Genomic DNA, 26,531 nt, shown 5'->3' with positions numbered 1-26,531 from the left:
GGCTCAGTGAACATTTTTCTCACTGACTTTTACTCCAAGCTCTTCGACTTTGCTGGCAGCAGAACTTGTGGCAGAGTTTAAAGAAAAAATGGGACCAAGATACAAAAGAAAAATACTCACATTTTCCTCGGCACAAGGCAGGAGCTTGTCCTGGCTTAACTGGCAGCATTTGGATCCCACTGTAGTCATTTGCTTGGTGAATTTTATCAGCTCCGCAGATGTCAGCTGAGGCATCTTCTTGGTGAAGCTCATGAGGAGCCTGAAATGATAATTTGTTTGATATTGGGGGGTTTTGTTTCACCAGGCAGCAGTGAGCAAGCCCCTGCATCTGCATGCGTCAAGCTCCAGCCAAACCCCACAGAACACTCGTCAGCACAAGGGCAGGACTAAGCCTGGTGCCTGTAAACTCTGGTAGGCCAGTGTAAGCAAACTCTCTTTGAGCTCTCTCGTTTTTCTGACCAGTCTCTTACCGGGTTAAACAAATAAAATTAACGATAGCATCGCTAGTTATGCATTGGTGGCCCATCTTAGTGAGATGGTACCTAAGTTTTTCCTGTGCCGTTAATTTCCCTGGGAGTTGTAGGGCGCTTGTTTAACAGCAAAATTTAACTCAAGTGACTTTTTGGCATACTAGATAAGCTCAAAAAAGTTCACTTGTATTTTTTTTCTTTTAAAACCCCCTATGCTTATTGACCATCATGTGGGTTTTTTTTTCTTTTTTAAAAAAACTGTGCTTATTAACCATCACAGCCAGGAAAATGTTAACAACTGATACAAGAGGCAGAAGCAGCCCACCGGGTTTGTTGGAAACATCTAGTTCCAGTGGACTTTTAAAGATCAAACATGTGCTGGGGTGCAAAAAGCCTGATATGACTCCCCAGAGAAGGCCAGCTAAAGCCTAACTTCAAGTATAAGAGCAGTTCAGCAGTGTCATTGAGATTGCTAATGTACTTTAAGTTAGGCATGTGTTTATTAACACTGCTAATCAGGGGCAAAGCTTTTCCAGGAGGCTTGTGCCTGCACGCTGCCGTTAAGCACAGTGTGGTTTTTCACAGTTCAGCTAGTGGTTTTTTTCTCTGTCTATCATAGTTTGATTTTTGCTACAGTTGTTAAAGTTTACATCTGCTGCAGGAGCTAGATAGAGCAGTCTTCTGCAAAAGACACAGCAATGGTCTTTGGGCCAAATTTATGACTCTTAAGTTACAGCTCACAGCTCAAAAATATGGCTATAAAGCAAGAGCATCATAGGAAACACGGGTGGGAGACTGATCTAGTTGTCACTTCACTGGTTCGTGAGTTGGGTTAAGGAGACAACTCATGAGAGGCCAGAAAATTGCCTTGGAAAAGAGAAAAACATATCCTAGAAGTCATTAATAAATTGGCCCAAATCTTCAAGTGGTGTCTTTTGGCCTAGCTTTTTTGACACCTGCGGCTGTACTTCAGCCCGAGTTGTGCCCAGCTGGTGCAGGAGTAAGGTAAGCATATAAAAAAGTAATACTCGTTTTGGAAATAGTAATCTCCTTTCTCCTTGTAAATGTCACAGCTTGTCTTCATGACACTTTCAGTTTCATAAATGTGTTTCTTCAGTTCTTCCTCCTGAAAAAAATAAGTTCATTTGAGGTGTCATTGTGTTGATGGAATGCAGAATGCCCTACTGCCTCATGATAAGGCCTGGATATCTGTAGATACCTCTCACCTAATATATACCACCCAACTTTAATTCCATTAGAAAGTCTTCATCTGTCTGCAACCTCAATAAAATGCCTGGATGTGATCAATGTCCACCTTCAATCACCTTGAAACACTTAATTTTTTATAACTGGTGGAAGGCTAGGTCTGAGACACAGGGTAGCTCCTAACTTCAGATATTCACAGCGCCAGTGTCTTTATCTCAGACAATGAGCATAAGCGCCTTGTACAGTTGCAAGAGAGCAATTGGCACTGCCAGGGAGCCCAGAGGGGTGCAAGGCTCACAGAAATGTCAGCTTCATCCCTTTCCCCAGCATCTCTGTCTATCCATGTTAAACTGCTTTGCAAACGAAGATTGCAAAGGTTCTCCTGATGCTTTTCTCCATATGGGAATCAGTCAGGCCTTGTAATATTTGCTGGGTTTGTGACAGGAGCTGTGGCTCTAGACCTGCAGCAGGGATACTCCCTATTTAGCCAGAACCAGTCACATAGTCATGTGCTTGGATCCAGCAGCACGCTGGGCGAAGCCTGATGGCACCCACCCCTCTGCTGCAGCAGTTGTCCGGAGCACCAGCTTTGCAGCATTCTTGCAGCAGGTCCTCGTAGCCTTTACCAATTCTTAAAAGCATTTGAGCAGAAAATTCAGGGTGTCTCCTGGAATATTCATACAGAAACCTGCAATATGTGGAGTATCAGGAATTAGAGATAAGTCAAGGCAACTGACCTCGGGGTGGTAACGACGGCAGGGGTGTTTTCAGGCCAGTTGTGTCTGACATCCCGAGGAACAGGGAGAGTTTCATGGCAGCTCTGGGACTGAGCCCGAACAAAGCACAGCTGACAGAGCCCAGCATTGCCTGAGCAAGCCTAAGCATAGCTGAGAGCTTTGTGGGGCTTGGGGTTTTGCTCTTTATTTAATCCTATCTAAAAAATGAAATAATTTCCAGTAACAGATCTATTTCATAGTAGATGAAAAGATTAGCTCTGCTTAAGCAGTCACCCTACATAGCAATTGTGCTAGATCAATTAGCTGCACTTGTCATAAACGGGACTGATATATGTTATTTGAAGTGAATTCTCTATTTTTGGGACTCTGTGCTGTTTCTGTTGCAGCCCATAGCATTCCTGCCGGAGCTTCCAACAGGTAGGATCAGGACTTCATTGCCCAAAGGAACACGGCCAGAACAGAAATGGACCAACCTTGTTTGAATCAAGACATGATGTTTTTCAATTCCCGCTTAAGCTATAAGCTATATCAAAGCTATATTTTGGGCCTGAGATCAGAACTGATAGTTACTGAATTTCGCATGCACCTCTTTGGTTTTGTCTCTGAAACAACGCTTGTGCCCTGTTCTGCATTGGTTCCCATTCCACACCTTCTAGGGTTGAGTGGTGTTTTACTAAGATCAGCTTTCACAGCATCCCATGCCTACATGCTCCCAGACAGACCTGAGGCTGATGAGCTGGGCTTTAACATCCAAAGTGTCACCTTGCAACCCAAGTATTGAAACAGCAAAGTTGAACAGTAGAGGAAGAGCCACATTACCTGGCTAAGTGTGTATCTTTTTCCTGGGCAAAACGTTCACATATTCCTTTGTCTTCTATAAACTCCCTGATGTGGGGGGACAAGTCTTCAGGTTTATCATCATTCTCTGCATTAACTATGCATTCGCTTCTTTGTAACAGAGGCTTTTCACAGCACTTCTTAATTTTACTGGATAGGATGTCTTGGTTTGCGCAGACGTAGTGTAGAATCTCTTCCTGTAAAGCAAAAAAGGGAATGAAGGAATTTTTACCCCATTTTGGTGTTTGGTTTGGTTTTGGATCAGCGGTTGTATCTCCATTTTGCAGACAGAGAGGGTGGCTCCCAAAGAGCAGGGGTGGCTGGCTGAAGCTGTGCAACAGGCAGCTGGCAGAGCAAGGAAGAAGACTGCAGTCCTGTTGATCCATTTGCTGCAGCACCTTGCTTGCCATATGGTAGGCGCTCATTGGTAACCACCTCAACCGAGATGCTAGCCGTGTAGCTAGACACCGCAGACAAGAGGTGAGAGAAATGGATTTGGTGTGTTAGAAGAAAGCAGAGGACAGGCAGATACTGCGCTCTGCCGAAAGCTGCACAGAAAATACATAGAAACAGCTGGGAGCTGCAACCAAACCTGCAGCAAAGGGCGTTTTAGTCCCAGAGGGAACTTTCTGCCCTTCTCAATGGCTTCAACCCAGGAAAGTTCAAATGGGAAAATCAGCCAGGTTTTTAGACTGAGAGTTAAACTCCAGCTTTGGAGAGCAAGCAGTACAGCACAAGAGGTAAAAAAAAAAAATCTGGAAACAGCAAAAAAATATACTCCCTGTCTGTGAACATAAATATTAAATGAGGTTTACCCTGTCACGCATACAGTCCAGCATATCTCCACGACAGCAATCCTTGTGCATGTTAGCAATATCCGTCACAAGTTTCTTAACAGTAACAAAATCAGCTTTAGGGAATTTTTGGCTTATCTGAGCAAGTTTCCTGCAATGAAGAAAAATAGTTATTGTTTAGATTCGCAGTGTGAGACTGTGACAGCTATCATCATTTTTCTGTGGCGAGCGTATCGGGACTGCTCGGGAATGGTCTTTCCCTGCTGCCACTGAAGTTACCAAATAAACGTCCCTTGAAGCCAATAACTGAGAATTTCAGAGTTAGCTAAGGATTCTAGGTGAATTTCAGTGTGAAACGGTGGAAAGAAATGTGGTAGGCGAGCATGAAATTACAGAAGCAACATTCTGTCAAAAATGGTCAAGGGAGATTAGCTATATTTTGCTCCCAATCACTAACTTTCATCGCAGGGAGAGGCGTTCATTTCAAACTTTGGGTTTGGATTTTGAAAGCTAATGGCAGTTTGTAAGGAAATGATGACTGCCATCGTGCATAAATTTGTGTTCCTAATCTGCCTTCCTTGTGAGATGCTACTAGTGACCTGCACACAAAACCGACATGGCTGGTGTTCAGGGGCACTGTGCTGTGTGCAGGTGTGGAGCCAGCCGCATGCGACTCCCATGCTTTATTTCAAAATAATGATAAATGTAGGGAAGACTCACAAAGCCTTTAAGGTCCTTTCTCCAAACTTCTTCAAGATTCCACATGTGTGTTCCTGCCTCAGGCTGTCTTCTTTTACTGGCTTCACCACCTTTGGTGCCTGGTAGAAAGGAGTTGCAGACCATGAAAGTGGAAGAGAAGACAATGCTTTGCGCTAGAACTACTGCGGTGACAGGTTTTTTAAACAGGGATTTTTTAATAGTGAAAGAAAAATGCTGTCCGAGCTGCAATGTGAACTGTGGTGCTTGCTGTTTAGTCACCAGCATGTATTAACTAACTGTTCTGTGAAAAGAAACCAGAATGCTTTTAGACAATAGTTCAGTGTTTTTAGCACAGGGGAAGGAATTGTCATCTGGGAGCGATGTGACTGGCTTTGCACGACAATTAGCTAGCCTTAAACCATGCCATCACTCGCAACCCAGCCACGCTGTGTGCAAGGCATACTCAACCCTTCAGCAAGGGCAGGTTCGCCATCCTTATTTCCACTGTTACAGGTCGTTTGCTCTGAATTTCTGACACTGGCTGTGTGTGGGGCACGTCTCTGCAGTGCGAACGCTTGGCCAAGCATGAGATGATGTGTCATGGGGCTATCAACCTGTACGATGCATAGCACCTCGGCATCCTTATGACAAACCCAGTGCAGGGAGCAGAGTTGGGGTGGGCAACAATTGCAGGGTGCAGGGACTGCCTTGTGCTCCCTGTAAAGCTATATCTGCCCCACAGCCCGCAGTCTAGCATTTCCATTTAGGAGTTCAAGCTATAACTCCAGAGAGCATTTAAGTTTGGTTTCAGCTTGTCCTTAACAAAGTGAATTCTAATATCAGGTTCAGATGCTGTAAAGGAAATGACCGATGTCTCTGCTTCAGTAGTTGCTTAGCTATAGGGAAGTCGCCAGTTGCATGTTATTAAACTACAACCCTGTGATGAAATACCTGTCTCCGAAAGCATTCCTCCAGGTTGTGAGTGGGGTCTTCAGCACTCCTGCAGCAGTTCTTCATCATCTCATCATACCGGATAGCAACAGAGAGGATTGTTGGGGCGTAGAGGAAAGGGTGCCTTCTGGAAACCTCGTAGATAAAACTAAAACAGAGAGAAAAATGTCTTTGGTTTGGGAGTAAGCCCCTGCATGCAGGGAGCCGCAGTGTTATTGCAGCCTCTGCCATATATGAAAAGGGCAGCTACTGAAAGTGTGTATAGTGTGGCGTTGATCTTGGAAAATTCTGATGGAGCTGATGTTTTCCTGGAAATTGAAGTCTCCAATCCTGCCAGGTCTGGCTTAGAGGCAGCAAAGCTTCTGCTTGGCTTTCAAGGACTCCAGGGAGGCCCTTGGTTTCAGAGGCATTCTTTACATAGGCTGCAATAAAATAGGCCAGATTGTTTGCCATTTGGACCTACATCCAAAGCAGAAGTTGCCAGAACAGGTTTCACATAATGACATTAACAGCTAGATGAGTTATGCAAATAATTTACATTAGGGAGGAAATCAAGTAGGAGATGACAGAGAATCGTAGACTGCACTTTTTGGTTCAGCACTTGCTGTCTCCAGGCTCTTAACTGTCATTTCTAGGCAACGAATCCATGATTTATTTACTTACTATCCTGTTAATGGATGTTGATGCTGTGAATGATTTTTGCAGGCAGCTTCAGCATTTGGCCTTTCAAAAGGAGACATGAACCCTCGTGATGAATTTTTAAGGGAGAGGAAGCAGTCATTTCTTTCAGGATCCCTTTTAGCACAGCAGTCAGTAAACCTGGGAAGATTTTCCTCCTGGCATATTGTATCGAGGAAAATCCTGTCCTGTGAAAAATTAGAAAAAAAGTGAATTTGCGCAAGGAATCTGTTTTACTCCTCTGAGCTCTCTGAGGAGGCTATTTTAAGTCAACAAACCCCAACCTGCATAAACTCAGTTTCTCTATTACCTCCTGCTTTGATGCAGTGAAAATCAGGCTGAGCTCTAGAACCTCAAAGGGATGGTTTCTCAAACTCTGATACCTACTGTTATGCCAAGACAGGCATCAAAGTGGAATGGTGTTGAAACACTGAACTTACGACATTGTTCAGACCCTTTTTCTTGATAATGATCAAGGCGATCATCCAGTTTGTGTACTGCAGTTTGCCACGTAGTGAGATCTGTGTTTCCTAGTTACAGTCAGGTTTGTACAATGAAAAGGCTGTTTCTTGTTCATTGAGTAGTGAGGCTCAGGTCCGGCTGTCGGTTTTGCCTCGGCCGGGTTTCAGTGTGTCTAACACATCAGCAATGAACCCAAACACAGGCTGGCATTCGCATTTCATGATTCAGTCTGCCAGCTCCAGAAATGTGTTGGAGCAGACGCAACCAAAAACCAGGACTGTGAGTTAACAGAGCACAACAAATGCCTATGAATATTGCATTTGCTAGAAATAGCTAATTTGGCTTTTGCTGATTTTTGTTACACTGGCTGTAAAAGCACAACTTTCAGAACATTTTTGAGAAAGATATGGGTCAAGGATTTCAAAAGATGCTGTGATACTTGGGGTGGGGGGAACGAGGGGGGCTTTGTTTTCCTCTACGTATCTTGAGATGTTTTGTAGATGAGAGCCTGGAGAACGGAAGAGTCAGTATACACAAGGAAGTCAGGTCTCTTACTGACATATTCATGCCTCTTTGGAAAAACACATACCCAGGCACTGAAATTACAAGTCCTTCTGAAAATGCCTGCTGTGTTAGAAGCATAAATCTGCTTACTAAAGGCTTCAGGCAGTCCGGGTTGTCTCTGGCTGCAGCAGCACACCTTTTGGCAAGGGCTGTCACATCCTGGGCCATTTGAACTGCTTTGCCAAACGTGCCTCCTTGCACATACTGAGCAAACATGATCATGGCACTGCGAGAAGAACACACAGTATTAAACCTGCTGCTGGTTGCCTAAAACCTAATTGCCTAGCTTTTACATGTGAGACAGAGAGGATTCATATCACCGCGGGCTGGCAGAACGGTCATTGACTCACTGTCCATGCTCATTTCTAAATGACACAAGGGTGTTCAGTGGCAGCAAATTTGCAAGTAGACGCTTTACCTGGGCAACTTACATGGCTTTAAAATTATTCTCCTGCAGCTGAGAAAAACGTTGGCCAATGCTGTTTTTTCCCTCTGAAAAAGAAGACAGTTGGAATAGAATACATTTTCTAAATGCTTCCTCAAATACCTTTTTTGTCTTTCTTGGTACTGGAGTCTTGGAGAAAGTTAATTTGGTGCCTGGGGTAGTAGCACTGGGAGTAGGAAAGCCATAACTTCTTATTTGACTTCACCATGAGCACATGAAGCACTTTGTTTCTGACCTACAGTGTAACAGGGCCGATACAACTCCCCTGCCTAGCTCAAGTGCAGTGGGAAGGAATATGCTAAAATCTGGAGGGCGTTCAGCTTCCTTGATGACACGCTTCATGTGATTAAACATGCACTTTACAAAACACTTTTTAACCTTGCCTCAGCTATTGAAAGGTGTGCTTGACCACTCCTTGGCTACAGATGAAGGATATCCTGTGCAGAAAACGTGGGATAAGTTGGGGACTACATCGGTAGGCAAAGCTCCTCAAAAACTCACAGAGCTGCATCCTTCTGTCCGTGTTGCAAACTGGCCTAGAGGAAAACAAATCTGTGCCCAATCCATGTGAAGATCCTGTGCAAATATTATTCCTTTGCCACTGGGCATTTATTAATGGGCAAACCTGAATGCAATAATTTCTTGAATTCCTTGTTTGTCAGAGAATATTATGAGACATTAATTTTAAATATAAGGGGCTCGTCCCAAAAGCTGTTACCATCTCGCCCTCATGTCAGTGCAGCTGAGATCAGTGTACAAGGATCAAACGAACCAAAGGAATAAGCCAGCTTCTGCCTCTGAGTAACATGGGGGTGTCAGTTGAGACAATGATAATATGAGATAACACAAATATCAGTTCTGTTTAATGCTCTTGAGACATTTAGTTCATTTGGAAGTTGTAAAGATGGAAAAACGTTGACTAATGCTAACAATACGTAAGGTGAGAGAAGCACCTGAATGGCGGACTGTGGTTGGAGGTTTGGGTTGTCTCATTTTAACCTTAGTGGGAAGCGTGGTCATTGTCCCCTCCTTTAATGGTCCATGGAGAGGGAGTAAGATGCTTACCAAGGATAATAGAGAACAATAGCATAACTTAACTACTCTGAATAGCCACCTGGAGGTAGCATCCCTCTTGGGACTTCTCCGTCTCACTTCCTCATGGACTGCAGAGGGAGGTTGGAAGAACCACAGGCTTTACTTCAACACTTTTTGGGGTACCTAAAATCCATGATGCAACCATATTCCTGTGGATTAAATTACCCTTCACTGAATTTCCTCTCAGTAGTTACTGGCAGTCCTGCACACTACATGGATTCTCAAGCTGTTAAGAAGCAACACATCTGAGACTGATCACAAGAAATTTATACAGATAGAGTTTTGCTGTATGTCTTTGACCCATAAGAAAATACCCATGTAGATCTGGCGGGGGCAAAGCGAGATACCAAATTACTATGCATGCAAAACTGCAGCCATCAGTATTATACAGAAGAATAAGAGTAAAAACATGAGATATATTCTTACCTATGTCCTGATAACTTCTAGGCAGGGCTTTGACTACAGTAAGGCTCACCAATAAAATAATATAAATTATTTGTCTCCGATTCATACTGGCGGATTTTGGCAGGGGCCTGGGGTGAGCTTGGTTCATCTGTGAAAGGCAGAAAGAATTAAGGGGAAAGAGTTACTTTTATACTCTCCCAAATGATTTCTGGTTAATCAAAACCCTTTTACCGTCACATGTAACATTAGCCCTTTTGGAGTATTCCCACAATAATTAGACATGACATTATTTGCTCAGTGTGATGAACTGACTGGCTTGTTGGGAAGAAAGAACCTTGGAGATTCTTTTTTTCCCCTGAAATTCAGACAAATAGGCATTTTAAACTTATCACACTTTAAACAAGAAGTTTAAACACTCCTTGGGCTTTTTATTGTGCCTATTGATCTCATCTACTTGCAGACTTGTTCAAAGGTGATTGCTTTGCAGAAGGTGCCTTCTTACACCTTGTTGACTCAAAGATTCCGAGTTCAGCTGTTAACCTGATGATTTTGCATCCCTCCTTGCTGTACAAGCTGTCTTTTGCTCCCAGCTCCTAAGGTGTCATGGTGAAAAGGCAGAATTGAGAACCCCTACAATGGTTTTGCAGCATTAACTATTACCATCAAAATTTCTCCAAATCTTAAAATAAAATCAACTCCAAAACTGTAGAATGAAGGGGGAAAAAAACCCAGTTATTACAGTTATTTTACTGATTTTCTACAAAGTACACTGTAAGCATCAGCATTGTAAAGATGACAATTTTTTGGAGCTGGAATGACTTTAGAGAGCCACAGGTATTTGTAACAAAGAGGTAGGTAGGCAAGAGGCAAAGACTTTTTATTTCTTTAGGGAGAAAATGGCACTACTCCTTGTTCCATGCTGCAGGAAGACCATGAAGGTTGTTCGTTATCCCATGAGATGGCATCAAAAGGGAAAAGGATTCTGCGGAGGAAGGTGGGGGCATGGTTCTCAGAGCAGGAGAGCTGAAATCTAAGTTGAAGCCGCATCAGTTGAGGAAGACACACATAAGCCCTGTCACACTGCTAACTAAAAAGCCCCATAGGAAATAATCTGCTTGAAAGAGAGAGATCTGGAGGTTATGGCCTGTGTTCCTGCAGATATGATCCTCATTAAGTCCATAGGAGCAGGCCAGAGAAAGCTTTTCTCATCCAGCTGTTTCTGAGAAGCCTTGTTACTGTCAGCTATTAAAAAAATAAAATAAAAATTCTGCAGGTAGAGCTGCAGAAACAACTGAGATGCTGATCCCAGAGACCCTATAGCAGATTCTTCTTTGGCCCAGCAGAATGTGTTTCAGAGACTGTGTAACATGTTGTCCTAAGTATTTCTGGAACTGCACTTGGCTGCTGCATTTAGAATCAGTTTCTCCACTGCTCTTTTCCATGTTCAGCAGGATGGTTAACTACTTTTCACTTTTCTTCAGAAATACTCACCACTGTTTGGATGGCAATCTGTCTGTTCACAGTGAACACTCATTCACAGGAGGGAAAGGTGTGTGTACTATTTAACTGGAAAGAGTGTGGCAAACACTAGAAATGAGATCCAATGAAGAGCTGAGGTCCTCATTAAGGGTTCCTGTTGTCCTTCAGAGTATGGAAACCATGTTGACTTACTCAGTTTCACACCTGTTGAGGATGCAGCTGTTTCCAGAACTTCTTAGAAACTGTCTTGCAAGGTCAAGATAGAGCAAAAGCAGCTGCTTGGCCTCGGGGTGTGGGGCTGTGGATTCCCATCAGCAGGGGATGCTCAGTACACTCTTGCAATGCCAGGGCAGTTACCCTCTTGGAGCTCTTTTACTCTGTGTGTGTTACACAGCAGAGAGGTGGGTTAGTTTTGAGTGGGTATTTCATTTTGATGACATCCACCAATTTTAAAGGAAAGCTCTCCATGCCTTAGGCTGGTGTATGTTCCTGATAGACTTCAGCCATTGATCACCATCCTCAAACTAGGCCAAAAAAGAGTAAACGTGTGCTCAGAGCTATTTCGTTTATGTTCTTGCTAATTAGAGCAGAATTTGTGAATCTCCCTTTTGCTTGGGTTGGTTTCATCATGATTACATCAATTACATCGATACTTTAATTCTCTTTCTTGAAATTCAACAAAATTGTTTTCTGGTAACGTAAGTAGTACATGTATAGGATTCATTTAGATCCTGTCTTTATACATGGACAATATTACTCTTGTCAAATCCTGAGTATTCGCTCTCAAAAGAACAATATTCATAGGAAACTCGTGCACCTGGAACAACTTGGCTTCTTCCTGGGTGGTAAGAAAATTTGTCTTTAAAAAAAGCTTGAGCTGCTCTGATGTGATATTTGGAGTTATTTTCCCTGTAGGTAACTACAAGTACTGGGATGTTAGAACTTTATAAACTGTTTTATAAAGAAAACATTGTTCATGTCTTTAGATGGAAATACCATGAAAGGAAACTGGCTAGACTTTATATGATTATGTACTTTTGAATATGTCTTATTTTGGTGCTGGGGTCTCCTGCCTAGAGACAGTATGCTACAGCAAGCTGTGAAATGTGAGTTGCTGATTTCCCCCTCCTCCTTCGCAGTGTTCCTCTGTTGCTGACCCAAACCACCACGGAGGAGTGTTACAAGTTCCTTAGGTAGTAGAATTCTTTTCTCATCCTGGGGAGCCCATTGCAGGTCGTTAACCTCAGCATGGGCTGGTGCATGTTTACCACTGGGTCACCTGGGACATGGGACATCAGCAGTTCTCCAGCTCTGACGCTTCTCATCTGGTGTGCAGAGCCATGCAGTGGTGCCAAGAACGTGTTTCCAGCTCTTCCCTCTCAACCCAGAGGAGCAAAGCATCTCTGTGGGTTGCCTTGAGGTCTGTTTTAGTGTTTGGCTGTGCTCTCTCACCACTCTGTGAAACCGGCACATCCCTGGCTGAGCGGCTGGTTTAAATTTACGGAAGTGATCCAATTTTGCATTCCAAACAAATGTATGCTAATTGTGAACCATGACAGTCCCAGCTTGTGTGAACTGGTTCTGCTGAAGGCAATGTAATTATCCCAATTTACGTTAGCTGAGAAACTAGGCCAAATTTTCTGATATTGCAGCTTTTTTTTTTTTTTTTTTTTTTTTTTTTTGCTGGTCAACTGGGGCATGAGCTGGCCAGAAAAAACTGGGAACAGCAGTGAGAAGTAGCATGCTTTTAATAACTGCAAATGTGTTAGCATGCAAAGGACAACTTTTTGTAATTTACCACATTTCTAGCAAAGCAGTCTGCTGGTAACTGAGATGCCATTTGCAGTATTGTAAATATCTGAAGATGGAGCCCTAGGAAGTTTCTTGGTTAAATAAAACTAAGACATGGACAAGAAAGGGAGAGGGGGAAAAAAGAAAAAGAAGTTGGAAACTTGATAATGAGGTAAGTTGCAAGTTATTAATATTTCTGTAACTTCTGTGGATCCATCTCCCCAGAAAGCTGCACAGTGTGAGTGTTTCTCTAACCTAGAGGCTGCTGAACTCTCATTATTCAAACCATTTATCTGCACAGCCAAGAAAAATGAGGTTTGGATCGTATCCTGGAGAGATGGTCTGTTGTAACTGGGCCCTTTAATACTTTAGGTCTGTGTCTCACTCCTGAAGTCTCCCTAACTTAACTGCTCCAGTGAGCAGGAGTGTGACTGTTTTGCTGCTCATGAAAGCTTTATCCATATTTAATTTAGCTCCATCTTTGTAGGATGGAGCTGGCCCCTTCCTGTGCTCTGTAAAGGCTCGTCAGTCCTTTCTTATCTCACGTGCTATTCTGGCTTTGCTTGGGAAGGGAAGAAAAGCATAAAAGATGACCATGGGAGCAAGGAGGGATTTCTGGTGCAGTTCTTCACTGCCTTCCTGTAAAAAGTTGTGTCAGATGACAAAAGTAAATAAATATTAACATGCACATGCACGCACACACACACACTCTGGATTTATGTGTGCATGGATACATATATTAAAACAATGCCAGTTCTTTTAACTCTTTACTCAGTCAAGATTATAAAGCTGAGGTAGTCACAGATGGCCCTTGAAAAATCTCATCCATAGGGAGCTTCGTTCTGTATTGTTAAAAATAAAAGAATCCAGCTGGTGTGGAGGTTGGTTGGTGTGTATGGAAACAGCCTACGTTGTCTATAAGCCCTGACTGTAAATATTGTGATTGGCCTGTCAATACTGACTTGAGCTTACATACACCCTTTGTTGATCAAGAAATACAGCCAGTGTGTAAGATGCAGGTTGCGTTTGTTGGTCTGCTGAGCACGTTTGCCCGCAGCGGCAGCAGGGTTGCTGTTAGGATGGGGGGTGACAGCTCTTCTGCCCTGGCAGCAGAACCCTCTGCTTTTTTGGAAATGAGGAATAACTCCCTTCTATGAAGAAGAAGAACTTGTAATGACTGGATTTTAAAAAAACAGGGATGAAAGTATTTCTTTATGTGCTAAAAATGCAACAAATTGGTTCATTTTTGCAGGTTTGCTTTGTTTAGTTTTCGTTGAAAGCCCTGACTCCATTCCTCCTCTTCTTCCAGTAACAGCTTTGTAGTTGAATACACAATGTTTTCCATTGAAAGCCAAAACCATGTCAACTTTTCCATGCGATTCAGTTAGTTAACTGCATATTCCCTAAGAAAACTCACTTTATTACAATATATTTGAGTTTTTCCTGCAAATACTTAGCTCAAAAATCAACAATAGTCCTCTGTCCTCTTGTATGTGTTCGTGAATGGCATTCCAAGTGCTCTGAACTGGGATTATGCTCAGCTCCTTTTGCTAAAATACACTGCATTTACCATGCATACTGCAGCAGTGTGGACCACATCCAGCCTAATTCACAGGAGAGCCTTTGGCTAGGGTGTCACAGCTTGGGGCTTACTGTTCCCGGGGCACAGCAGTTTTATATTTGCCTCTTAGGGTCCGCTTTGAAGCTTAGTGAAGAGATTGGAAGGTTTTCTCTTAAGATCACTTGCAACAGTATGACGATTGGCTCTCATTGCTGAATCTGTGCCTCAGAACTTAAGGCATGGGATGTATTATATAGAACTTTATTACCTGTATGTTCAGCAAATCTTTTCCGGTCTGTGTAGCCTAGAGGAATACAGGGAGGAAATCCAAGTTGTTCACTTCATTGCTGCAAATGATTTAACATTATTTGGCTATGCTGGGAAGTCTGATGGCAAGACTTGCTCTTTTCAGCCCCTGCAAATGACTAATTATATCACAATCAGTTATGAACTTCTGTTTGACCTGGAGATTATTTCCTGAGTGGGTATATTTTGCCAGAAGTGCATGTCTTAACCTATTTTCTGACTATCTGACTATATATATAATCCAGACGTAGTTATATTTAAAAGGCTTTATAAATTCATGTACTATCAGTACATAGAGAAGTATGGCTTGTTTAATGAAAGACAGGCTACACTTGGCATGGTGTTCAAGTATTCCCTTGTTCCCCAGCCATGCCTCTTTGCCGATACGTGTCAAAAAGATGTACATGGTGTAATGCAAAGCATAGTTAGTCTAGCTAAAAGGATCCCACTCGAATTCTTTTAACTTGAGGGAACTAGAAGATTCATGTATGATGCCTGGCTTCTCCTTTTTTCTTCAGTAATCATTCTTAGGTGTTTTGTGTGGCCCCTTGGTTTGATATGAATTGATGGTTTTTCCTTGAGTCCTTGTCTTTGGGAGCGTTCACCCTATGGGTGTATAAGCATGTCGGCACAGGAGACGGGACAACCTCATGCAGCACAGGTGGGAGCATGCCCAGGCCACGCACGCCTACATGCTGCCGTAAGTTGGCAACAAATTCCTCTGTCCTTTGGTTCCTCTGAGTTACTTGGCTGGGAATGAAAGAGCTTTCCTCACCACTTTGCTGGCAGTGTTGCTCTTTATCCCGTTGGTCTCTGGGCTTGCGAGGACACATTGCTGCGCATTGCGTCAGAGTGTCATGTGGGTGGGAAGCGCACAGGGTGCTTTGTGTGGTCCTGGTGTTGGAAATAAATTAACAGGTGTCCCAGGAGGACTTGTCTGTGTGGGTGTTCACAGCATAGGTCTCTTAGCATGCCAACACAGGAGAAAGATTTGTTTTTCTTTGCAGTGCAGACCTATTGAACAGAGCTCCTTTTGAGAGGAAGAAATGGGCCTACAACAGAGTATCAGACCCAAGAGAGGCTGCAGGGAACTCTCATGTTAGCAAACTGGGCTCTCCTTCTTTCTCCCAGTGCACCATTGCAAGACCTAGCCCGTTACAGGGGCTGGTGAAACTCACCAGGTCAGTGGGCTGCCAGTTAGGCTCTCAGTCCTTCAGTGTTATAGCATCTAAGGTCAACACTAGAAATCTTGCCGCCTTTTCAGCTTCTTCAATTCCAGCAATTTTTTTCTGGAGCACTACAAAGAGAAACAAGAAGAAACAAATCTTGTTGACAGAAACAAGAAGAAACAAATCTTGCTAACAAACTGACAGATTAAATCTTTCTGTACAGGTATATTCATTTGCTTCAGACTCCGTAGTCCTCTTCGCAAGACAAATTAACATAAAAGCCACAACCTTTCTTGTGTTGTGACTTCTCTTTCACTTCGTGCCCCTTCTTTTCCCCTTCGTTTTTACTGTGATGTTGATGGGATGCTGAGAGAGGGATGGCAGCTCGCCAGGATGTCTGCAGGCTGGGTAATGACGTGCAGGTAGCAAGGTGGCAGAGTCATCTAGTTTTCTGGAAGTTCAGTCAGTGACTGATGTACCGTGAAAGGCCACCTTATTGCCCTAGCAGATGTGATTATTGTTTATGTATGGTGAACGATTCCTGGGTGACCTGTTCTGGAGGGAATTACTCCCAAGTTTCTAAGAAAAGATCCAGGCTTCATCCGTATTTGAGGCTGTTCTCCCAGCTGCAGTGGCATGAAGCTGTGCCTTTCTCCCAGGCATGTTGTTAAGCAACAAGAGCATAAGAGGAAAAAGGAACCATCCTGCCTCTGCAGCCTGCTGAAGTGGAGCTCCATGGCACTTTTCCCACTTCCTCCGTTGAGCAGGCAGGGAGCTTTCTACTTCAGTCTTTCCAAGTACAGGAGGTCAAGCTTCCATCTGAAGTGCAGTTTGATTACCTCCATGACATGAGGACCGAGTTGTACCCTGTGAGTTTCACTCCTTGGATTTCCACCCTGCCCTACTCCATTTCCACTTAATTCCAGGACCATGTCAAAAGCATAATGCACTTCTATAGAGTAGAAAAGAAACTTTCTAGTAACTCTAGGAGCTATTGCTCACCTCAGAGGCAATGTCTTCTGTAACAAACATTTTCGATAGTAAAAAAAGGAAGGAACGGATCCTTATTCTGGACTCCAAGTCCTCCGAGGACTGATGCCTCTATTCAGGAGTTGAAGGGGTGGTGTTGGTGGCAGCATGGCTTCGTCAAGAGAACCAGGTGTCTGCTTTAGCTCTGTAGGATGCTTTCTTTCACATGGCATTTTTCATTTCACATTTCATACTGAAATGGTTTAATTGGATATAACCTTGCTCTGCCTTAGGTAAGAGTCATTTCCAGGAGAGGCTCCTCCACTTGCTGTATTCAGTGCAATGAATGTCCTTCCGGGGATTCTGGACTGAAGTAGTTACAAACCCCTAAGAGAGAGGAAGGGAGTAATCACTGATCCTGGGTAGTTCCTGGGTATTGGGTGGGGGATCTGCAGCCAGTATTTAGTGTGAAAACTTTAAAGGAGGGATGTTTTTCTGTATACACATTTGCTACCAACACAATATGTCCTTTATTGGGAAGAAAAGCCTATATGCCAGCTAATTATGAGAGAGTTAGATGAACCTGCAACATCTGGAATGGAAGAAAAAATTCCTGAAGTTGAAACTCTTCACCCCCAACCCATCCTCCCCTTAACTTGCTAAGCAAAACACTCCTATTATCTATATTCCAAATCCCACCGTGGGTTGATTGCATCTGAACTGGACACAACAAAGTACAAAGGGTGACATTTACAGCTTGTCCTTGTCTTTATCTGGCACCTGTAGGCGTGATGGTCTAGCCAAGTGAAACACCATGGCTGAATGTCAAAACAAGTTATCTTAATACAACACAATCATCGTTATCTTAGCACAACGCAAACTTAGGTTGCAGTGACCTGCTGACACAGCAATTTTGAGTAAGGCAGGGGACTTCCTGTGTCTTCCCACAGGTAACAAAACAAAATGCGTGTTCTTTTGAGAAGGACCCGACTGATTTCTTGGAGCTGCTCTGTGAAAGGCACTGCTTCCGAGACATCGCGTATTGTACAGCTCACTCAGGATCTAGTGGTGGTTTAGGTTTTGGGGCACAAATTCTTCCTTGACTCCTGGAGACAAGTGTCTGGCATTCCCTTGTCCAGGCTTTCTCTTCTGACAGAGTCATCCTTTTGTTGGGTGAGGTTTTTACACTGGTAGTTCTCCTAAGATGACTCCATTTGGAGCCTACCCCTCAACTCTTACGGTGACTCTTACCCGTGACTCTTACGGCAGCCCCACAGAGCAGAGAAGGCTGTCAAGTCCCAATCCCCTTTAGAAGCCACACTGCCTGATATTTCGTATCACTTTCTGAAAGGGATGGGGATTTCCCTTGGTTCGAGTGCACATCACAGCTCTTTTAACCTTGCTCTTGCAAGGAGAAAGTTGTTCTTCCACTCTACCAGTTTCTGTAAGGGTCTGCTTGGGACATTTTCTCCCGTTAAGGACCCTGTCTCTCAGTGGAGTTTTACCCTATGACCTCTTTTTCCTAAACAGGCCAACACTGCAACGAGTTGTTGGCTTCTATCCCATCTTTACCTTTTCCTGGCAAGTTTAAGGTTCATGTAATAAATATGGTTATGGTTGAATAAAAAATTTTGAATAATCCTTCTGAAGCCCTGATAAGCAATCATCTCAGACTAGAGCCTGTGCTTGATACTTTTATTTTTAAAGGAAGAGAGAAAAATATGTTGACTTTTCCAGTTTTCACATTTTCTTGTTTTCCATGGACTAACACTCCCTGTGTGTGCACACTTTTTGGGTTTAAGATGGAAGCAGCACAGTAGGGTTAAGTTCCCTGAACACATGAGCTGAGCATGATGTTGTTGGGTATCTGCAGTACTGTGTGTGGGTTGCCCAGGAAAGACCTGTGACTTTCTGGAGTAGTAGGCAGAAAGCAGGCAGGTTACCTAGGGTATCTCAAATGGTGTTAGATGCTTACTTTTAGGTAACTGAATCATATCTGTAGCTTCTGCACACGTGTATAATCAGAAAAGCTAAGAATGCCTTAGGCTTGTAGAGACTGAAGTGCTTGCTTGTCTGTCTTTAGAGGGAAAGGCTCATAAAATTGCACTCCCCATAGAAGGGGGTGTTCAAGTACATCCAACTGGCAGAAATACATGGGGTAGAGAAAAAAACCAGCAGCAGGAGTCTAAAATGTCCTGCCTGCTTAAAATGGGCCAGTGGAACTAGCCACAATTGCTACAATTTATTATCCAACATATATATGTGTTCTATAAGGAAAAGAAATGGAAGAGTAAGGAAGCAATGGTTTTCCTTTCTGCCATGCCTGCTCTCACACCAAACCACTGCTGCATTGCATGAGTTGTTCATTTTGCTTTACAGAATGAAACAGTAAACTGGAACAACATAGATTTGTGAAGTGTTTCCTCGATGCCCATTTAGAGAAAGACAACAACAGAATTTTAGAAGGATAGGAAAAGTCCGTGAGTTCTCAGACACTGATTAATTTAAGTGACTCCACTACTGCTGGGAAAAAAAAGTAGAGGCTGAGCAGGCGGCTTTAGTATCATTAGGATTGTTCAACTAACTGAGAGAAACCAGAAGGACGACATACAGTTCTAATGCTTATGTAAACCACCGAGAAGTCACTTGCTAAAGGTGATGAGTCACAAGTCCAAGGTGCAGTTCAGGCTGAAGTGTGTTAGTGCTAGTTGCCCAGAATGTGTGCTCTGCCTGCCTCTGACCTGAAGAAAGCGAGATGAGCCTGCTACAGAGCTTAGCTTCTAAAAGTAACTATGTTTATGAATTGGGACTGTAACCCCCAAAAAAACCCAAAACAAAAAACCAACCAAACAAAAAAAAGACAAAGGGTATAGCAAGCTACATTTCCCGGAGTGCAAGACTGTATCAGTGTCAGCTTGTAAAAACCTTCCTTAATGTTTGCTGTTTTCTGAAAAGGGGCATTTATGTTCCTGATCCACCTTATGGATGCCTCGTCAAAGCCTCCATCTCAAAAGAGCGTTGATTCATTTCATGAGTCAAAGCTGTTGAAAACCTTTGATGCTTGTGATACTGGAGCAGCATTCTCACCAAGACAGACGACTAGTTCATAGTCTCAAAGAGTTCTTTCAGAGCCAGGAGTGTTCCTGCCCTTTATGCTGTGCTTGGAAATCTTCTCTTGTACAATTTTGCTCTGGAGCCAGCAGCCATCTTCCTCTACGACTGAGGCCTTTTGTTTCATGACATGAAGTTTTACATGTTACAGTATAGTAGAAAATTTTTTCATATTATTATGTATCTAGTTGGTCTGAATATTTACATGTAGTAGAAAGATGATGCTGCTGTAATGAGCAGTGCTTTGCTAACATGGCTCTACTTTCAGCTACCAGGTTTGCCAGCTAGAAGGCTGCAAACACAGCAGAGAGAGAAAGTCAGAGGACTCCAAGCACAAACTTTCATACAGTTTATGTCTACCAGTCTGGTGTAAAGAGACACAGGATATACCATTCTAGAGAGACCACTTTTCCTAATTGTTTATAAAGAATACTTCCTGTGGAGCTAATGAGTTCACACTGGAGGGGACCATGATAATAAGGAAAAATGTAACAGCAATACTCTCAAGTTCTTAATTTCCTTTCAGAGCAAAATTTAGAAATGGATACTTACACTTTCCGAAAATGACCTCTTAACTGCTGCACATAGATATGTTTCGGCTTTGGTTTTGATGTTGGTTTGTCCTGCTGAGTTGTTCTGACATAGCATGGAGCAATAGCAAGAATAAAGTAATTAATCCTTTTCCATACACCATTTTTTCCTGTAATTTTCAAATCTCCTGTACAAGATGCCTGAAGTGGATCAGTCATGAGGAAATGACCTTAAACGTGTCATGGCTAACATATGGTTTGCAGTGAAATGTGAAGATTAAGTAGTTTGTGTGTACTTAAAGGTGTAGTTTATTATTGCACACACACACCCTACACACACATGTATTTTAGTCAACAATATGAAATAACTCATGTATTCACAGTTTTTTTGGAAAACATTGGTAGGCTTTTAATCTGGAGATCCTGAAAATAAAGAACTGTTAGAGTGGATTCTGGTTACATGCAATACAAATCTCCACCACAAGACTTCTGTAAGAGATAGGATCACCAGGGAGTTTTCAATTTGTCCTGCTTGCATGTGTTTAAAAAAACGCAGGTCTTTGCATACAATAATGTGTAGCTATATGTAAATTTGAAGCCCTTTATTTAGTACTCATTGAAAAATTTTCAATACATAGAAAGCAATTACTAGAACTTGTAAAATAATGAAGTTTCCCATATGTTAAAAAACAACATTTGAAATTGCATTATTTGGGGAATTTGTTGATTTCTGTAAACATTTGTCTAGAAGTAGTCAATGTTTATTATATAATAGTCAATGAAAACAAATATTCTGACCTTTCACTAAATCTTTTTTCTTTTTTATAATGGGAAATCAGAATCTTCAAAGTACAGATTCCTCCTGTTTGGGAGAAGGGGGGGGGGGGGGGGGGGGGGAATGACAAAAAGAAAACAAAAAACAAAAACCCCACAAACCAAAACTATAATGTTTAATTCATTATAGTTAGCATATTGTATGTATTCCAACAAGCTAAAAATAAGGGTTTTTTACTTCATGTTTATTATGAAATTATGCAACATTAACTCCAACCACATACTGACACAGTTGCAAAGCAGGAAAGCAATTCAGCTAGAGTGTTCTTACCTGCATCACAAGCAAATTTTTTCTGATTTTTGCATGTAGCAAAACTGCAGAAAATAAAGGAAAGAGTGTCTGCTTCATAATTGTGGACTATTTGGAGGTGTAAACCATGCAGGGGACGTTGGGAACAAACAAGATTGAAGGCAATGAAATCATTTGTATGCTATTATCAACCAGTGCCTGTAAACAATTAACCATGCAAATGTAAGTTGCTGTAAATTTCCATTAAGTTGTGGAGAGTGCTCCCAGACAGAACGCACCCTTGCTAAAAGGGAGCATGACAAAGTATTAGGTTTGTGATTTAGAGGAGGAAGTTTTGAAAGGACCTTGTAAATTCAGATTTTTGTTTTGCCCAGCTGCATAAGAAATTGTGCAAACTGAGAACTGGGTTACAAGTCTTCCTGTAAAATATGAAGCGAAGACAGTGGTTGTCGAATACTGTTTTGTATTAACAATGAGTTTTTGAGGCAGGGGTGAGAACTGCTGTCACAATTCACCTGCGACTGAAAATCACAGGAAGTTAATATAGAATTTCAGTTGCTTTACATGAGCTGAGGTACAGTTTCCTCAGCATGTTCCTGGCGCTTTACACACTTTCACTGAAAGGATTCTAAAGGAGGTTGGTTTTTGTTCCTGGGGAAGCCCAAAACAGACAGAATGCATTGGTGGATCTGGTTCAGTACTTACCTCCAGTTAACTTTGGCAGATTCAAATGAGCCATTGCTGCAACCAAAGCAATCTAATCCAATCTAGTCCTGGTATCCCTGGCGTGTAGTAATTTTATGTTAGTGGAAATGCAATGTACTAGTGCTAATGTACAGAAAAGTCCCATTCAGTCTTTGGGCAAAGACAGTAATAAATCATAAATCAGACAGTACCAAAAGTGAAGTTGATTAGACGGCATTGACCACTAAAGATGCTTACCCATAATTAACACAAAAGGCACAGCCCCTGCTGGGTGCAAGGGAAGTGATACCCATAGTACAAGGTAACAGAGAGCAGCCCTAGGCAGTCAAACAGGTTGTAAAGATTTACATTAAGAAAACATACACCCAGATGTGCTAGTGGACTTCTTGCACATTTTAAAAACTCTGTGCATCTATGATCTGATGCAGTCAAAAAGGTTTCACAACACATCTAAGAGCAGAAAATTGCTTAAGCACTTGGGTGACCAAGAGGAATTTTTTAGAAACCCAGGAATATGCCCTGGCCCAAAGCTGCTGCCCAGTAACCAAGTGCTGGATACACTCCACTGCATTTGTACCGAAGCTGAGCACCATGAGGTTGGCATCCTGAGCTGGTACAGACAGCTGGAAGAACATTCTTGCTACCCAATCATTCAGTTGCTTTGCCATGACCTGGATATAAATGTTTCCAAGCGTTCAGATGAAAGCTGAAGCATGCGTTAAAGGAATTCCCATACATTAAGGCCACAGCTAGCAGCCTTCTTACAAGAGCCAATCCAGAGTCATGAAACTAACACTAGCTCACGAATATCAGCAATGAATGCGGAGCAGCTGGGGCTTAAAGGTCATGACATTTCACCAGAGGGACCACGAGCAGTCAAGAAGTAACACAGCAATGCCACAACCAAGAGATCCAACTTAGCCCAGTGACCTGGAGATGACAAAACCTTTTTAGAGATGCCCCTAAAAAGACTGCTATCAATACACACCATTTTGAAAGATACAGAAAACTATGCTTACAGACAGGATAGCTGTTACTTCATGATTCAGGGTGTGGTAGAGGCATGGAGAGGAGAAGGTGGTCAGGTAATTCAGGCATGAAGAGAGTAAGGAGCTTCGGGCAGGTGGGAGGGGAGTCTGATGGAGGGGGATGATGTGTGGTCAGCTGAAGGAATTAAAGACTGAAGGAGAAGGCAGAAGGAAATGGATGGAGCCCCCACCCTTTCACACTAGGAGCATCTGAATAAAGATGTTGCATTCTGATCACCTCAGAGAAAAGCAGCATTTCTAATTTCTGGATCTGGCTGTAACTTTGAAGACATTGGACTTTGCAGGTGCAAGTTTTTTGTCCAGCAATGGTAGGTTTTGCTTTTATTAAGAATTAATGATTTTGTGTTTGCTTATTTCTCTGTCTTAGCGTAAGAAATCTACATATAGCAAAGATGTTAATGTAGAGCAGTCAAGTCTGAGGAAATTTCTATCAATTAGTGTTTATGGGTAGTGCTGTCAAAATTGTGTTTCTTGTAAAGGATGGGTGTGTAATTCCTACCAGGCTTTCTCCAGAGACTGGAAATCTTGATTTATGGGAGTAGTTTTGGTGAGTACTAGAAGTTCAGTAGTAATGGCTTTACTAATGTTTGTAAAGGATATATGCGAAAGAGCTATGGGCATACCAGAAAATGAAAATAGAGAAAGGAAAAAATAGGCCTGCATGTTACTGAGGGGTAACAGTAGATGACAAACCACAAGGAGATATCCAGTTGCTGTACTGTGCTGGAGAGGAAAGAGAAGGCAAACTGGGCATACAAACAGGAGCAGACTACAAGATACATATGTCCTTGTAGTACTCGGTACCATGAAGCTCTTGGTCTCAATGGTTTAGATCTTCATCTATTACAGGAGTCCTCAAACTACGGCCCGCGGGCTGGATACGGCCCCCCAGGGTCCTCAATCCGGCCCCCGGTATTTACAGACACCCCCCGCCAGGGGTTGGGGGGGGAAACCAAGCAGCCGCAGATGGCTGCCTGCCGCTTAATCCATGTGCCGGCCCCCTGGTTAAAAAGTTTGAGGACCCCTAATCTATTACCACAGTATCATGTTGTTTCCTGGGACACCCTCTCCCAGGGAAGGTGTTTCTGGTTTTGCTCTAGCCAGAGGCAGTAAACGTCAGCCTCCCCAGGGCATATCATGTACCAGCAGATCTGCCAGGTGAATTGTCACAGCGCAGAAAATGGATGCTCACAGCAGCGCTCTGGCTGCTGCAAACTCAGCTGTTCGCAGGCAAGGAGAGGGGCCTTCAAAACACTCATGTCTGCTTTACAATCAGTGTGCTGGTTTTTGTTTTGATTTCTCCCTTGAATGCTTGGGGTACTTGTTTTTGGTGAGTTCTGGGGACTAGAAGTTGCAGTAGAAGGAATATAAAACCTGAAAGACTCTTGGAATAACTTAACCAAAGCTGCTGCATGAAAACAAGTCACAGGTCTCATGCTAACAGTTACTGTAACATTTGGCCTTTCTGAAATTTGAAGCTATTTTTCAGGTTCAGTAGCAGAAATTTAAAGGTTCCAGGTAATTAGGGGGAGGTTTCCCTACCCCTTCAGGCGATGCTGAAGTGGTTTACAATGCTTTTGTACAAGTGCAGTCTTAGCTACAGCTGCCAGTGTGCTTATTCCCTTTCCTTCTGAGCTTAGACTCTACAAGGAGAAAAGGAAAGTCACCTTGTTAAAAGAAACCCAGATGGCCAAAACCATACCAGTTGTGGAAAACCACAGCCCAAAAGACAGCCCCAGGAATACAAGGAAGATTGCCCAGCATGGCAGCAAAAGCTCATAAGAAGTCATTTTCAAAACCACATCAACACTGAGGCTTAAGATACTTCTTTAAGTGCTGCAGCGCTTTATCTTTATGCAAACTGAAAGGCACTGTTACACATGAGAGTGAAATAAATGGGTTTCTGTGAATTGTAGAGATGGGGTAGGGTGGCAAGAAATAAATTATTTTCACATATCTTTGGTATTTTGATACTTGACTCTACTTGCTTAGCACATTACTCTTTTCAGCATTAATAAATGATAAATGCAGCCTGGAAATAATTTATCTATTAATTCTGTATCTCTCTGGAGCCCACAAAATCACAAGCACATGAATTCTAAACACATTTTCAATTACTAAATCTTAATGGAATTCTTAACCTGCTTTGTAGTTGGAATTATTCAACACACAGTTCAAAAGCCATGCCAGTGTGGCAGGACACTAACCAGCACACATCAGAATCACAATGTGATGCAGCACAGGGATTAGCTGGAAATTGAATGAGAAACCCACATTCTTCATGGATTTGTGGTGTTTGTGCTGATTTCTGTGCCTAAGAATCTTCAGCAAACCTCTTCCTCGAACAAGTTTAACTTGTCCTAACTAACTACAGCTCTGCTGTCCTAAAGCAGGTTAATTTTAGCTGTGGAGAATGACTGTCAGCTTTTTGGATGGTAGATTAGATAATGGGAATGGTGTGATTAGATAACGGTAATGACTGTTCGTGCTCCCTTAAAGTAAGAGAGATGTTGCTTAACTGCAACTGACAAATGGCTATTGCTCAAATTCATGAAATTTTAAATCTTGAACGAGATGCTTGTGAATGCCTTGGGGTCACATAAACTCTTCTAAACCAATACATAACCATGTTTTACAGTGACTGAATGTTCAAACCTTTCAATCATCACAAGATTTATGGTTCTTCCTTTTAAATTTTCAACTTAATGTCTCTGAATGTTTCATTCTGAGTATGTTTCTATGGTTCTGGAGAAGACTTCCAGTTCATGAACTACGGGCACAAAGAGTTTCAAGGCCAAGAAAACTGCCCTTATTATGCAAAGGCTCTTCCTGCAATGCAAGAGTCCTTGTTAAAGTGTAGAAGACTTGGGGCTTTTATATTCATGGACTGACACCAAACATGTACTAGAAAATCACGTTGCTTTAGTGGCATAGAACCAAAAGATTTCTCTCTTAGGAGCTTCTTGCGATGAAGAGCATGATTTAGATGGTGGGCTTTGCAACAGGCAACTCTAAAGTCAAAAGGTGTTTTGAAAATAACTTAAGACATGAAGTGTCTGAAAACAGATCTGTTTGCAACTCTGCAAGCAAAGAGATGCTTGATTTGGGGCTGATGTAAAAAACCTTTTTTTTCTTTTTGTAAGAGCTTGTTGCTAGTCATCTTAGACTGGACAGTTCCTTTGAACATTCTCTTAATATGTGATTATAACCGCTGAAATACAGCGTAAAAGGAACATGTAATTGAATCAGAGTATTAAAGTCTAGCTAAATGTCTTACCACCTTTCATATTCTTTTATACATACTTTCCAAGAGCAAGAAACAGAAAAAAACCCCAATGGAATCCCTGCCCATATATACTACTTAGACCAACCATTTTGTATAGGGAGCACTGCAGAGCTTTGCCTTACAGTAGCCACCAGCAGACAAGGACAGA

The 26,531-nt window shown here is 42.4% G+C and overlaps 1 protein-coding gene across 1 annotated transcript in view; it reads right to left on the bottom strand.

The window, feature by feature from the left end:
* The window catches only part of AFP (alpha fetoprotein), a 30,683-nt gene extending 6,385 nt beyond the window's left edge, over positions 1 to 24,298 (bottom strand). The window contains exons 1-11 of the mRNA XM_080410110.1: positions 9,365 to 24,298; positions 7,830 to 7,890; positions 7,489 to 7,624; positions 6,358 to 6,560; positions 5,695 to 5,842; positions 4,765 to 4,862; positions 4,066 to 4,195; positions 3,233 to 3,447; positions 2,232 to 2,364; positions 1,499 to 1,596; positions 121 to 259 (exon numbers count right to left, since the gene is read on the bottom strand). Of these exons, the coding sequence (XP_080266236.1) occupies positions 121 to 259; positions 1,499 to 1,596; positions 2,232 to 2,364; positions 3,233 to 3,447; positions 4,066 to 4,195; positions 4,765 to 4,862; positions 5,695 to 5,842; positions 6,358 to 6,560; positions 7,489 to 7,624; positions 7,830 to 7,890; positions 9,365 to 9,491 (1,488 nt within the window). The 5' untranslated portion in view covers positions 9,492 to 24,298. The remainder of the gene's footprint in view (positions 1 to 120; positions 260 to 1,498; positions 1,597 to 2,231; positions 2,365 to 3,232; positions 3,448 to 4,065; positions 4,196 to 4,764; positions 4,863 to 5,694; positions 5,843 to 6,357; positions 6,561 to 7,488; positions 7,625 to 7,829; positions 7,891 to 9,364) is intronic.
* Between the last annotated feature and the right edge of the window lie 2,233 nt (positions 24,299 to 26,531).

Source organism: Falco punctatus (genome assembly GCF_963210335.1).
Source record: "Falco punctatus genome assembly, chromosome: 1".
In the NCBI taxonomy this organism is placed as follows: Eukaryota; Metazoa; Chordata; class Aves; order Falconiformes; family Falconidae; genus Falco; species Falco punctatus.
The sequence above is the reverse complement of the archived record's forward strand: the minus strand, read 5'-3'. Positions and strand labels throughout refer to the sequence as shown.